This window comes from Leucoraja erinacea, chromosome 9, assembly GCF_028641065.1.
Source record: "Leucoraja erinacea ecotype New England chromosome 9, Leri_hhj_1, whole genome shotgun sequence".
NCBI classification, from domain to species: Eukaryota; Metazoa; Chordata; class Chondrichthyes; order Rajiformes; family Rajidae; genus Leucoraja; species Leucoraja erinaceus.
Genome location: NC_073385.1, coordinates 51,016,979 through 51,031,364, shown reverse-complemented (window position 1 = coordinate 51,031,364; position 14,386 = coordinate 51,016,979). Strand labels below are relative to the sequence as shown.

Below are 14,386 nucleotides of genomic sequence, written 5' to 3'. Positions count from 1 at the left end.
AGAAATGAGAATTATCACCAGCAAATTGTATCACCCGTCTTTACAGCCCCATACATCTACTGAAGTTTGCATGCTGTGAGCTACATTGCTCAAATGCCAAATAGTATAACTCTTCTGCCAGCTTATAACATGCATATTTTTTTTCTCATTGTCACCTTTTGCAAAAGGCTAAATCACTGCTCAGCTTTGTTAGAACTCATTAAAACTATGCCATTAAATATAATTAACTAGATCAAGTTAAAAAGCTCACTCAAATATAGAACTCTCTCCCGAGATAGGGAGATACAAATATAGCAAGTTAACTAGACATTACTAACATACAGATGCACTGAACAATATCAACATGTTATTGTTGAAATACATTGAAAATATGTCCTAGATGTACATTAAAGAAACATAACCATCTCACTTTGAGAGAATCCAATCTCAGATATATTTACTTCACCCCATTTAATAGTAACATTGAGAAAAGAAAATTATACGTGCAGACCTATGACAATTTTGCATGCAGTGCTAATGCTGTTCGACAAATTCCGAAAGCAAAATTTTCCGCATGATGGCATATTTATGCATCGACACCATAGCAAATGTAGATTAACTGAACAATTGAACAATTTCTTTTCATGCAACATTATGTCAACAGATACATACTCCAATTTCCCAACAGATGTGACTATAATTTACTAAACAGCTTTCACTTACTTGATCACGGTCTCCAGCGAAGCAGCAGCTCTTCATGGTGCAGGAGTTAAAATAGCCTTGGTTATCAAACTCAAACACTGACTGTGGTGAATGAATGTCGTATAACACTGGAGGCAGACGGCGGCGTAAGGCTAATAGCTGGGTCCCACTGCTGTTGAAGCGGACACTCATGGCACTCTGCATGGGAAGTTTCCCACCATAACGAAGTAATGAGCTGCATTAATTAAAACAAATGGTTACAAAAAAGGTTATCCACAATAAACAAACATTTGAGCATTTATCAGTAATTACTCAAAAATTATGGAGAAACAGTATAAATCCATCTGCTTGGCATAAACAACCATCATTACAGCGCCGGGTTCAATCCTGACTGTGGGTGCTGCCTGTATGGAGTTTAAACGTTCTCCCAGTGACCTGTGTGGGTTTTTTCTGGGATCTCCAGTTTCCTCTCACACACACCAAAGACGTACATGTTTGTAGGTTAATTGGCTTGGTACAATTGTAAATTGGCCCAAGTTTGTGTAGGATAGCGTTAGTGTGCTGAGTGTGACTCATTGGGCCAAAGGGCCTGTTTCCACGGTGGTTACATCTTAACCATTTTACAGTTCACAAATTATTGAAACAGAAACCAACATCAAAGCTCCCATCTGAATTGGCATGTAGTAATATGGCCTACATATAGCAAACTAGTTGAAACTAGTGAAATATAATCAGAATGAACTGTAAATACCAAACGAGTCCACACTTCACATTTGGATTCAACTCAAAGAAATCCAGAATTTAGTGTAGGAATATCTTGTATAAAGCATTTAGGTGTACAACTTATTTTCAACCAGTCTAAAGAGATGCCCTAGAACTAAAATGAATGCAAGTTATGAGCAATAATTACATTTACAATGCAAAACAAAAAAATAATTTCAACACAGGCAACATTAGGTCACATGGCAAAAGGTTAATTTCTGGCCTCACTGATGAATTCAAGAACGTGGTCACAATCCTTTAGCTAATCCTACAAATGAAACAAGGTGGCCTGGTAATAAGCAACACCAGCATGATCTGCAATTTGTTTGGTAAATTATTTCAAGAAGAGCTCAGAACCAAATGTCATGCAGCCTGATTAAGTATTGCTGGATTAAGTACAACCCACATGCCAGAGCCTGTGTATGCAGTGGCTTGGAAAAGTGGAGCGACAATACAAGAAGATTAAGTACCGCAACCTTTTATTCAATATTTTTATATTGTAATCAACTAAATTAGCTCCAGGATTATAGTCACAACACCCACTTCTCCCCAAGTCAAATAATTATTTACGTGGATGGCCCTTAAGTGACAAAGCAAAACCTCCAAAAATAAATTACGAGCCGAGATGCATTTCACCTTCGTGGCTTGCGGATGTCCCAAAGACCTACACCTTCTTTAGAATTTGCGGTGGCCAGAAGTCTGGGTTCCGTCGGGTTAAACATCACACTGTGAAAGGCCGATGGATAGTTTGCCAAACAAAAAGGCTCTGAAACAAATAACGATAGAGGTAAAGGTTAACAATCGTTTATGCTGCATTTTTCGTCACTCACCTTAAAAGTGTAAGCAGATAATACAGCACTGGGGGCATTTTGTGAAATTCAATACTGCCATCCATCATCATATCCAGAAACAATTTAAGGATCTGAATTGTTGGGAAAGCTCAGAAGTGGCATCTTAGACGTTAACGGCTCCGTTAGCGGCTGTTACATTACTTAACTCTGCACCTTGGTGATTGCCAGTCACCCCCCGGACACTCCTCCCCCAGATAAATTGCACTACTACTACTGTATGTACGTATATATATTTATTGCTCATTATTCTATGTTCGCTCTTCTGGGGAGATGCTAACTGCATTTCGTTGTCTCTGTACTATACACTACACAATGACAATAAAGATTGAATCTGAATCCAAATCTGAAACCAGAACAAAAAGTGCACTTCTTTATAATATGGTACAAATTAGATGGCCTATGATCAAGGTTCAAATTAATTCTGTGCTTTACCACATGAAATTCAGGAATTAAAGACAGGTACATTAACATGAATGCTGTTGTTATATAGCAATTAAAGTAGGTTCATATGTTCATAAGTTGTAAAGCAGAATTAGGCCATTAGGCCCATCAAGTCTACGCCATTCAACCATGACTGACCCATCTTTCCCTCTCATCCCCATTCTCTTGCCTTCTCCCCATAACCCCCGACACCCGCACTAATCAAAGGATGCTAATTGTAAATAAACAAATACACCCATATGTTTCGACAAGTTTAAATAAATTTAGTACTGAGACAGAATCCATTGCAAATCAATCCACTAAATCAGTATTATTAGTTAATAAACAAATTAGTCTTCAAATACAAGATTATTGTAAAACAAACCTATTTAAAATATATTATGCCATCAGATTATTTCTAGAGTATGTTTAACATGTATTACAAGGAATTGAAGAAGTGCTTTGATACACATTGGAGGTCTATGACAAGTTCCTATTTTAACAGGCTCAGTGGTAGAGTGACATAAATAAACCAATAACTTGAACCAATCTCTGTCTCACTTTGTACATCTTCCCCAACACAAATTATGAGGTCATTTCAAACTATTAATACTGTATTTTAATTTGCTGTTACTTTTTTTGCCTACAAATTCAGGACAGGATAATTTAATAATCAGGTGCAATAAAATAACAAATTAAAATACCAAAATATACATCTGAAGGAAAGAAGTCATATCCTGCTCAAATGCAAATTTAAATCCAGACCTTCAAGTTTCACTGATGTGTCAAGATGTAAGTAGTTCAGATCAACTGTGCATGCAAATAAATTAGAAAACAAGGACAATGCAAGAACTTTAAATTATCGCTCTTCAGCAACATAATCAACACATTCTATTGTGGAAGCATTCTTCTACTTTCGATTCTAATTATTTCACTTTGACATATTGTACAATTCTTAGACCTATCCTCTAAATCAGAAACAGTGCTCGAGCCAGGATTCTACTTTCTAATAAAACTGACAAAGTGCTCGGGTAATTCAGAGGATCAACAGAGAACATAGATAGATGTTTCGGGTGGGAACCCTTCTTCAGTTGTGAGCGCGTGGGGTGGGGGAAAGAAAACTGGAAGAGAGAGCGGAGAACGGGGGGGGGGGGGGGGGGGGGGGGGGGGTTGAGGGAGAGTGTGGGGACAAAGCCAGGCTGGTAAATAGGTTGATGCAGGTAAAGGGTGGGGGGGAGGAGGAGGTTTAATAAATAGATGACGGTCAAAGGACAGAGATGAAAAGTCAAAAGGATTGAAGAATTGTGAAGCTAGAGGAAGTAATGTAGGTGGAAGGGGAAAAATGGGTGCGAGTTATGTGTGGCGGAACACAGGGGAGGGTGTTGTTGTGGCCATTTGGCTTTATCTTGTGTGTCATAAATGATGGCATTTGCCCTTAAATTTTGCCAGCCTGTAATTATGTGGGTGGGATTTATTACGTAGTCTGTGGCGTGTTTGCTGCTGGTATACTTGCGCAGAAGTTAGATTTTTTAGTTTAATTTTGGAGCTCAACATGGTAGGAAGGAATATCCTTCGACCATGTGGAGCGATGCTGAGACATGAGGAGTTTTCTAACGTTTAAAAGCGATATGCTGGAGTTTGACGAAGATTAAAGTGTACGAGTCAGAGAAGGTTGGATGAATATCTTACTGTTTTTCTTCAAAAATAAAAAAACTATTAATCAAAAGACTGTGTAATGAAGATTTATCTTTCGAGAAGCTCTGTAAGTCTCGTGAAGAGCTCACATGTGTAATACGACATTCTCCTAATGCCATGCTGTCTCCTAAGTGGCTATAGAGATAACAGAGTGACCCGTTGAACAATATAATAATCTGCCACTACAGGTGTTAGGGGGAAAAATGGAGACTCTTTCTAATGTTCACGGCTGAGACCATTTGAACAGTGATCAAGAATGCAAATTATACAGCTGCCAAAGTGGTGCAATTTTTGTTCACTATCTCAGTGCAATCCATTCTATTGATTAAATGAAGTAATGTCCTGCCTAAAAGGCTGCTGATTTGTAAATTTGAAATCCAAGCGTAGTTTGTGTGATTTGTTTCGTCAAGGATTGGTATGTGGTGGCAAGAAGAAAATATTACATTTTAAACTTATTAAGGAGTGTGTCAGTAATGGTCTTTCATTTTCCTAATTGTATGCTATAACCAATTTGGAGAAATATCACGATACATTCAGATCTATTTTTTCCAGTTTTATCAATTTCTTGCGAGATCACATTCATTGATCGCTCAGCGCATAGATAAGGATTAGGTCAAAGACTACGGAGCAGAGAGCATGAAAGCTATCACCAACCCAAGTTAAAACTTATTAAAATGGAAGGAATGGTCTCTCCAATTATTGTATGGGCCATTCGGAATCCTCAGACAAGGGAAATGGCAGTGGCGATAGCTGCTGCTTTTTGATAATTGAAATCGTCTTGGCACAGGTCTGCTCTCCTGACTTGAAAACTTGCTCATAAAATGTAGTACCTTTCATATATCATCGAATTCACCTCTACCATCTTGTCGGTTTACATATCATCCCAGGCCAACTCCAAAGTGGCACTGGACAAATTATACTCTGTCGTCACCTATACTTGGTCAAATACACTGAATATCAACAGCGGTGACTGCAACCAGACTAACTTCAGGAACGTACTATCCAATTAACATCAGCATGTCACATGGGGTCTTGACACACTTGACAACTGCTGTACCACCATCAAGTATGCCTATCGCTCCATCTATTGCCCTCATGTCAGCCAGGCTTAACATCTGTCAGTGCTGCTCCTTCCCTTACAGACAGAGATTGAAGTGCGAGACACGGACTGAGAAAATAATACAGCAGTGGTCTGAAGAGGTTGAAGGCCTGTCAAGTGGGAAGGCTAGAACATGTTCAAGACCACTTCATCCAGCCTGAATGAGTAAACTTCAGTTGTCACCGGTCTCATCACGAAAAGAGTTGATGACTGACTGCATGACGGCAAAGATAATTTGGGGCTATTATAACTAGAGACTTTGGATTAACAGGGAGATTCACCTTTAATAAAGTCCAGCTTTGTGGTTTTCACAAAGGATGATCCTGCACTGTACAGGCGGCCATCTACAACCTGTACAAGGCTTTCAGGCACACCAAGGAGAATTCCAACACAAACCAGAGGGTCAATTCAATCAACCGGATGTCAGGTGATTGTGACAAAGTCCAAAGATTATCACAAGCTATAGGCTGAAATCAAGGGGAAATCAAGAACTGGAGGGCACAGGTTTAAGGTGAGAGGGGAAAGATATAATGGGACTCTGAGGGCCAACTTATTCACTCACGGTATATGGAACAAGCTGCCAGAGGAAGCAGCACAAGCAGGTATAATAACTACATTTAAAATACAGTTGGAGAGGTTTGGAGGGATACGAGCCAAACACAAGTAAATGGGACTAACTTAGATGAGACATCTTGGTCGGCATGGACAAGTTGGGCCAAAGGGTTGGTTTCTGTGCAGTATAACTATCTCGGGTAATCTCTGTCATCGACACATCTCTATTGGATGAGCTTAATGCCTTTTTACACCCGTTTTGAACAGGTAAACAAAAACTCCACCTGTTGCATAGACCATCCTCTGTTGGCTCGGTCCCATACATCTTTGTGGCAAAAATCAGATCTAATTTAGAGAGAATAACATTTCAGAGCGATCCCAATTTCTCTCATCAGTCACCTCAATACTGGAGAAGAACTAGAGTGGAATCAAGTCATCCTTGATCCAGAGGGCGTATCCAGGAAGATCTCACTAGCAACACAATATGTTGTTTCAGTTTCACAGCTCATATTGTCTGGATTCATTTGCTAACACATACCTCCATGAGAATCCCGTATATCCCAGATAAGAACTCTGCCATCATCTGAGGAGCTGGCAAACACCTTGTCATTCACAGGACTGACAGAAAGGCCATATACTGCATCGTCATGTGGGAAAACGTCCACAATTTCAGAGCTGAAAAACAATACAGAGCTTGAGAATGTACTTACATTTACAGAGTTACAACCAGTCAAGCTGTTAACTGTGGAGTGATGCAAAAATAAATCTAAACTCATCTCCCAACAGCAAGCAGGAAGTGAAAGGAACTTTGAAAAAATTATCCCGAATAACAATACGTGTGCAAACGAAATAACGTGCAAACCATTTGTTACACCAAAGATGGAGGTGGTCATATTGCTAGATGACATCCCTTCACCAACCTTCCTTTGCTGTCCAACTCCTTTGAATGTGCTACTGCCTTCCAGATTAATGCCAAATTAATGACTATCGACCAGTGGCATTAACGTCTGTGGTGATGAAGTGCTTTGAGAGGCTGATCATTGCGCAATTCAACTCATACCGCGACAAAAACCTGGACCCACTGCAGTTTGCTTACCGCCACAACAGATCAACGGTGGATGCGATCTCATGGGCTCTCCATTCCGCTCTGGACAACTTGGACAACAAAAACCCATATGTCAGGCTGTTATTCATTGACTACAGCTCGGCATTTAATACCATCATTCCCTCCAAGCCGGGTACAAAGCTCTCAGATCTGGGTCTCTGCATATCCCTCTGCAATTGGATCCTCGCCTTCCTTCCTCATTCACAAACCACAGTCTGTCCATATTGGTGGAAATGTGTCATCCTCGATAACAATCAGCATGGGATCACCTAAAGGCCGTGTGCTCAGCCCCCTGCTGTACTCTATACTCATGACTGCATAGCCGGACATAGTGCGAACTCCATCATCAAGTTCGCCAATAACACCACTGTTGTTGGACGTATCACTGATGGGGACGAGTCAGAGTATAGAAGTGAGACCAACCGGTTGATCAAATGATGCCAGCACAATAACCTGGCTCTGAACACCAGCACAACCAATGAACTGATTGTTGACTTCGGAAGGGGTAGAATGGGGACCCACAGTCTTGTTTATATCAACGGGTCGATGGTGGAAAGCGTCAAGAGCTTCAAATTCCTGGGCGTGCATATTTCTGAAGATCTCTCCTAGCCCCAGAACACTGATGCAATCATAAAGAAGACACATCAGCGCCTCTACTTCCTGTGAAGATTACGGAGAGTCGGTATGCCAAGGAGGACTCTCTCAAACCTCTACAGGCGCACAGTAGAGAGCATGCTGACCGGTTGCATCGTGGCTTGAGCATCCAGGAGCAGAAAAGGCTGCAAAAAGTTGAAAACACTGCCCAGTCCATCATTGGCTCTGACCTCCCTATCATCAAGGGGATCTATTGCGGTCGCTGCCTCAAAAACGCTGCCAGCAACATCAAGGACCCACACCATCCTGGCCACACACGCATCTCTCTGCTGCCATCAGGTAGAAGGTACAGGAGCCTGAAATCTGCAACATCCAGGCTCAGGAACAGCTTCTTCCCGATAGCCCTCTATTAAACAAAACTTCAGCCAAACCCCGAACTATAACAGCCCATTGCACTTGATCTGTTTAATGTTGTGTGTGTATATATATTTATGGTCACACTGATCTGTTCTGCATTTATGACTACAATATCCTGTTGTGCTGCAGCAATGCAAACATTTCATTGTCCTATCTGGGACACATGACAATAAACTCTTGAATCTTGAATCAAAGTCCCAAAGCTGCTTATGTGAAAAAGCATCACTAGAATCAGCCACTAGAATCATCATCATTGCTTTTTCTTCCTGTGCCTGCATTAAAGTGTTTAGCAACCTGATCTGCCGGTTGCTAAACACTTTAACTCCCCCTCCCATTACCACACCGACCTTTCTGTCCTAGTTCTCCTCCATTGTCATAGTGAGGCCCAGCACAAATTGGAGGAACAGCACCTCACATTTCACTTGGGCACCTTACACCCCTGCGGAATCAATATTGACTTCTCCAACTTCAAGGAACCCTTGGTTTTCATCTCTTTCCATCCCTCCCCTTTCCTAGTTCTCCGACCAGTCTATGACTAAAACTATTACATCTTATCCGTTTGCTTTGTTGTTACCTTCTCATAACTAACAATGATCATTTCTACATTTTCCTTGAACCTCATCTCTTTTGATGTCTCGTTCTCACACCTTACCCCTCCTTATTTCTGTATCTCCCTCGCCTCCGGCTCTCAGTCTGAAGAATGGTCTCGACCCAAAACGTCACCCATTCCTTCTATCCAGAGATGCTGCCTATCCTGCTGAGTTACTCCAGCATTTTGTGTCTATCTATAGCTACTACAGAGTCAGTGACAAGACTCTTGCATAGTTTTCTTAATCTAAAACATTAAGATAGTGTGTCCTATGTCCACTCACAGCAGACATGAAATGTTCTCCAACTAATGCCAAGGAAGATCGAAAGTATTGCCATCCTAATTCCCCACTATTCCTCAGCCTAAATAAACCGTTCACAGCCTTGGTATCACATCCAAGGTCAAGAGGTGCAGCAGACACATTTGTTTCAACATTAAGATTGCTCATTTCCATCCCTGTGTTATTGCTTGATGCGGTGCCATGGATATCTGCTGCAAAATCTTTAATCCATGCCTATGTAACATCTGCATTGCCTAGGACTCATTTGTTAACATTTACCTCAATGAGAGTCCTGTATTTCCCAGATAAGAAACCCTGCCATCATCTGGGGAGCTGGTAAACACCGTCATTCACAGGACTGACAGAAAGGCCATGTACAGCTTTGCCATGTGGGAAAACATGACAATGCTGTGTATGGCTGTATATCAACACACTGTGTATTACTTTTCCTCATTCCACTCACCTTAAACTTATCATTCAAAATTCTGACACACAATGTCTCAATTTCACATAAATGTGGTTGTTGACCAATAATAATCAGTGCCTTGATAGTCAAAATATCAGTTTTCCCTACAATCTCTTCATATCATGTACTCCTTGAAATATTTATGCGCCTTTAATTATGATCCAATATCAAATTTAAAATCACTCCATTACTGACTGAACTTTGTTTATCTAGAATTCTTTCCCCGCCTCTTTCCTAATTTAAGATGCACCATAACCTACTGTTTTGACCTAGATTCCCATTAACTGCCTTACTATCAAATTTGTTTGACAATGCTCAAAGGATCTCAAGATGGTTTGCCACATCAATTGCATTAATAAATACAGCTAGCTATAGCACAGATAATGACCTTTACTTCTCCCACACCCTTCAATGCACCTTTACTAAACACTTGGCACAATATTTCTGGCTTGAGCGGAGGAAGTGATCAATTGGATGGTAAAAGTGAACATGATATTCAAAGCAGACATAAACATACATCTGCTGTATGGGTTGTGTATGACTGCTCTAACATTCTCTGCAATCTGAGTTTACAATTGTGAATTTAGTATACACCAGATAGATCTGTTTGGACAAAACATTCTTTCATTTAAAGCTCTCTGCTCCACAGATAATATACACAAGATACTACTTGCTGTGACCCAAGTTAAGTATTTCAAACACTCTTTTTAGCTTAAATCCATGTTCCCACCATTGCTTTCACAGTTTAAAAAAAAACCTGGCACTACACATGCTATTCTGTTCTACTCTCATAAACGCAAGCACACTCGCCCTTAGTCTACCAATCACTGGGATCAATTGGTCAGAAAGACACATGCTACTGTCAGATTCTAAGTACAATGCCAAACCTCACTTTGTCATCATTTGCAGTGTCTATTTTAACTTCCGGAGCATCACTGAACTCACTTTATTTATGTTTTATACCAGTTCTCACCAAGGACAGCTGCTTTTTTATTGCAGAATACTGTCAAGATTTAAAAAAAATCATTCTGCACTTGTACTCCTCAATTGGTTGCCCAGTCTACATCCAATTCCAAAACCCTTGCCCTCGATTCCAAATCCATCCAGTGTCATTGTCTCCCTACCCACCTCCCTCTACACTTTTAACTTCATCCCGCATAATGTCCTACTTCCTACATTTGGAAGTGTGAACATATATGCCATGTATTAGACCCCCTTAATGGAGAGTCATTAAAATGGTGTGATGGCAATGTCTTCATCCATCAGACCATGGCCAAAATTCAGAATGACTTGGAACCAGCCAAAAGAAGGGTTTGATCTTGCTTAAATCACTCAAACCAGTATATCGAAAACTGATAGAATACTTTAATGTACAGATAATATTCTGAATAAGACATTCAAAAATCCTAAAACCCCTATATTACAACCTGACAAGTCTTTTTGTTAAACCTCCCATCTAAAAAGTGAGCTATAATTGCAGTAGTACACCAAAAATTGCTTTGATCTAATTATCGGTACTTTAATAACTTCAATGACGTACATGATTACAATAATATATATATATTTTTAAACAACCTGGATAGAAAGAGATTTAGAGAAATATGGATCAAATATCATATCATAGGATAAGGTGGCCCAGAATACCAACTTGTTTGGCATGAACAAGATGGACAAAGGGCCTGATTCCATGCCTTGTAGTTCAATGACTCTATAACATCTTCCTTCACCCATATCATGCCATTATTTAAAATGTCTCTTTGACTTACCTTTCAACATCATGAACAATCACTTGTTCATCATTTCCTGGGAAGGAAAATTATGAAAAGATTAGCCTTCAAAACAACCTCTAAGAATTGCTGTTAACAATATTCCACATCTTCTTTGTTAAAAAAGTAATTGCTGAATTATCAGGATTAGTTCAAGGTCAAAAACACATCAAAAATATATTTGTTTTCATACAGAAAATACAGTAGCTGTTGCAATACAATGGGGCACTGCACATTAATTAAAGTAACTGAAAGAATAATCATATTGCTTTGTAAAGATTTAAATTGTAGAATAATTATTCTATTTATGTAACAATAAGCTGAAAATGCACTTTCTGGTTTGCGGTTTTCACTATGCCTCAGAAGTTCAACCACACAGTTAGAGTCCTTGGTAACTACAACATCAATTAAATTTTCACTTTAAAAAAGTAATAGTTTCATTAAACCATACCTATTAGATAGAAAGGAGCAATGCAAACATGATTTATCCTTGTTGAATAACCTCCCTCAAATCAGACTAAACACTGCATTTAGAGATAACCAAGAATGCAAAAGTCTATACATTTTACATTCTTTATTTGCAATATTTTAAAATATAAAGTGCACATAATGTAATATTTTAGTAAGCCTCATGATTTTTGCTTGATATTCAAAAATATTGTTTTAAGTAATGGATTGTTATGTTGTCCATATGGTTTCTTACCTCCAGAGAACAGATTGGTATTGGTGCTGTCAAATGCCAAGCAAAAAATGTTGGATAGATGTTCACCTTTCAATTGGGTAGGCTTAGCTTTTGAATGAATGGATTTATCAATATGCCACAACAAGATACGACGGTCATCTCCACCTGCCACAAACAATGTTGCAAGTTACTCTCAAGTTATACTGCTGCACAATTTACTTTTCATCACATTAAACAGTTTGTCGTTGCTTATACAAAGTCAGTCAAAAGGATTTCATGGCTTTTCAAAGCTTATGAAATAAGTCTGAAGCACAGTGACTCTCGGCAACATTGGCACTTTACCCAGTGGCAAGTTCACCATATTCAATATGGATCCCACGTGGACAACTCGATTCCAAACCTCATTACATCCTATGTTTAAAACATAGATAAGTGTTGAAAGAGGCAAGGCAAGGCTTACCCTTCGAGTAAGCAATTTCCAGATCACGTGGAACATAAACTAGCAGATTTCCTCTGTGGGATCAACAAACTACAAAAAAGATTATCTATCAAGAAGCCCTAACAATGCACATACTCACTCATAAATCAAGGATAAAACTTGCCAGTCAAACTAATACAAAGAAAGATGATGTTGATGGAAGCCGATAGTTTTAACCAAGATACAGACAGAAGATAGACACAAAATGTTGAAGTGTGTAAGTGCAAGCTCCTTTTATCCTACTTAATAGAGATCATTAATTTCTGGAAGAGGAAGAAAAATCTTCAATCTGTTCAAGAAAATTTTGCTCAAAGTTCTTAGCAAAATAGGTTGTGTTCAGGGGATGGGGGTGCTGGAATGATACCAAGTTGTAGTTAAATGAAAGAATTGGATTATTGGATTAGATAAACAGAGTAAAAGAGAAAGCATTAAAGGGTTTGGCATCTTTAAAAATGGAGAAATAACTAGCCCCACCTGAAATCTATCCCAAGCTTTTCACAGAAGAGGGAAAAAATGACAAAGCTCTAATTGCATTCCAATAGATTGTATCCAGGGGAGTGATGGTAATGAATGGATGCATTGAGAATGGTGAAAAGCTATTTAATAAGGGAGGAACAAGTGAATAAATAAATCAGTTATCACACGCCTGTTGTTTAAATTCAGTGATAAAATTTGCCTTAATTGTTAAAGACAACATAAACCTTCATTTATAAAGTAACAGAATCAATAACCATCTCTTTAAGGGGACTTGTCTGACCAAGTTAGCCACCCAGAACCCACAAATCCAGACTCAAAGCAAGTCATTCTCAATCCTCAAAGAAGTGGAGGAGTGGAAACAAGGCATTGTATTCATATCCTTTGTTCTTAGTATTCAAGTAACTATTAACTGTAGAGATGTATAAAGAAGATTGTGTGCAATACAAAAATTGGTGACAAGGTTCAAATCTTCAAAATTCAGGAATTCTGTCCAATCATTTGGGCAGAAAGATGGCCTGTGCAAAATAATGTAAAAAGCAAGGAAATCCACAAGAAATACCAGGATACTGAGATGATTGGAAGAACAAAGAGACTTCAAAGAGTATGTTCACAGATACTCAAAAGTAAATGGACTAGCAGATGAGGTGACAAAGGCATGTGGATAAGGTGTTTACAAAAAGGCATGTGGAATGTTTTATTGACCAAAGCACAGAATGAAGTACATGGAGGTGAAGCTACGACATCATACAACACTCATAGGCCAGAGGATTGCATAAAGTTCTAGTGACCACATTAAATGAAAAATGAGATTGCACTAAATGTGTACAGAGAAAGTCTATAAGGATATTGCCTGGACCAGAGGATTTTAGCGAGGCAGAAAGATTATACAAGCAAAAGCTGTTTTCTTTGTAAGTGAGGGCGAGGGAGGTATGTAAATTTGTGATGTGTCCGAATAGAATAAACAGGAAGTATCCATTTCCTTTAGCAAAGGATATGAACATTTAGAGGGGAAATACAGAGTTTATTTTTCCTCAACTAAGTCTTAGGATCCTGAAATCTCTGCTTCCCTTCTTTGGGAAACATTTAAAGCATTTGTACGAGGAGCATTAATTTCTTCCCAATCATTTTTTAATAAAGAGAATAGGGCCAAACAACAGAAACTGGAAATGGAAATAAAGCAATTAGACACAGAAAAAGCAGCAGAAAATGCAGCACCATCCACGATAAAACACAATAAAATTGCAGTACAGGTAAAATATAAACTAAACAAGATATATTCAGACCAAGTTATAAAACTTTATCAACATACAAAACAATTAAATTTTGAATTTGGTGATAAACCACAAAAACTATTAGCGCGTCAACTTCGTAAATTGGATGGGGAAAAAACAATATACAAAATTAGAACAGACAAGGGAGAAACATTAACACTGCCTAAAGATATTAATGATAGATTTCTACAATACTACCAA

General features: G+C 38.9%; 1 protein-coding gene across 1 annotated transcript in view; it reads right to left on the bottom strand.

Moving 5' to 3' along the window:
- dcaf5 (ddb1 and cul4 associated factor 5) overlaps positions 1–14,386 on the bottom strand; it is a 54,593-nt gene that overhangs the window by 22,697 nt on the left and 17,510 nt on the right. Inside the window, exons 2-6 of the mRNA XM_055640797.1 lie at positions 11,981–12,124; positions 11,278–11,314; positions 6,599–6,735; positions 2,080–2,209; positions 703–916 (exon numbers count right to left, since the gene is read on the bottom strand). Of these exons, the coding sequence (XP_055496772.1) occupies positions 703–916; positions 2,080–2,209; positions 6,599–6,735; positions 11,278–11,314; positions 11,981–12,124 (662 nt within the window). The remainder of the gene's footprint in view (positions 1–702; positions 917–2,079; positions 2,210–6,598; positions 6,736–11,277; positions 11,315–11,980; positions 12,125–14,386) is intronic.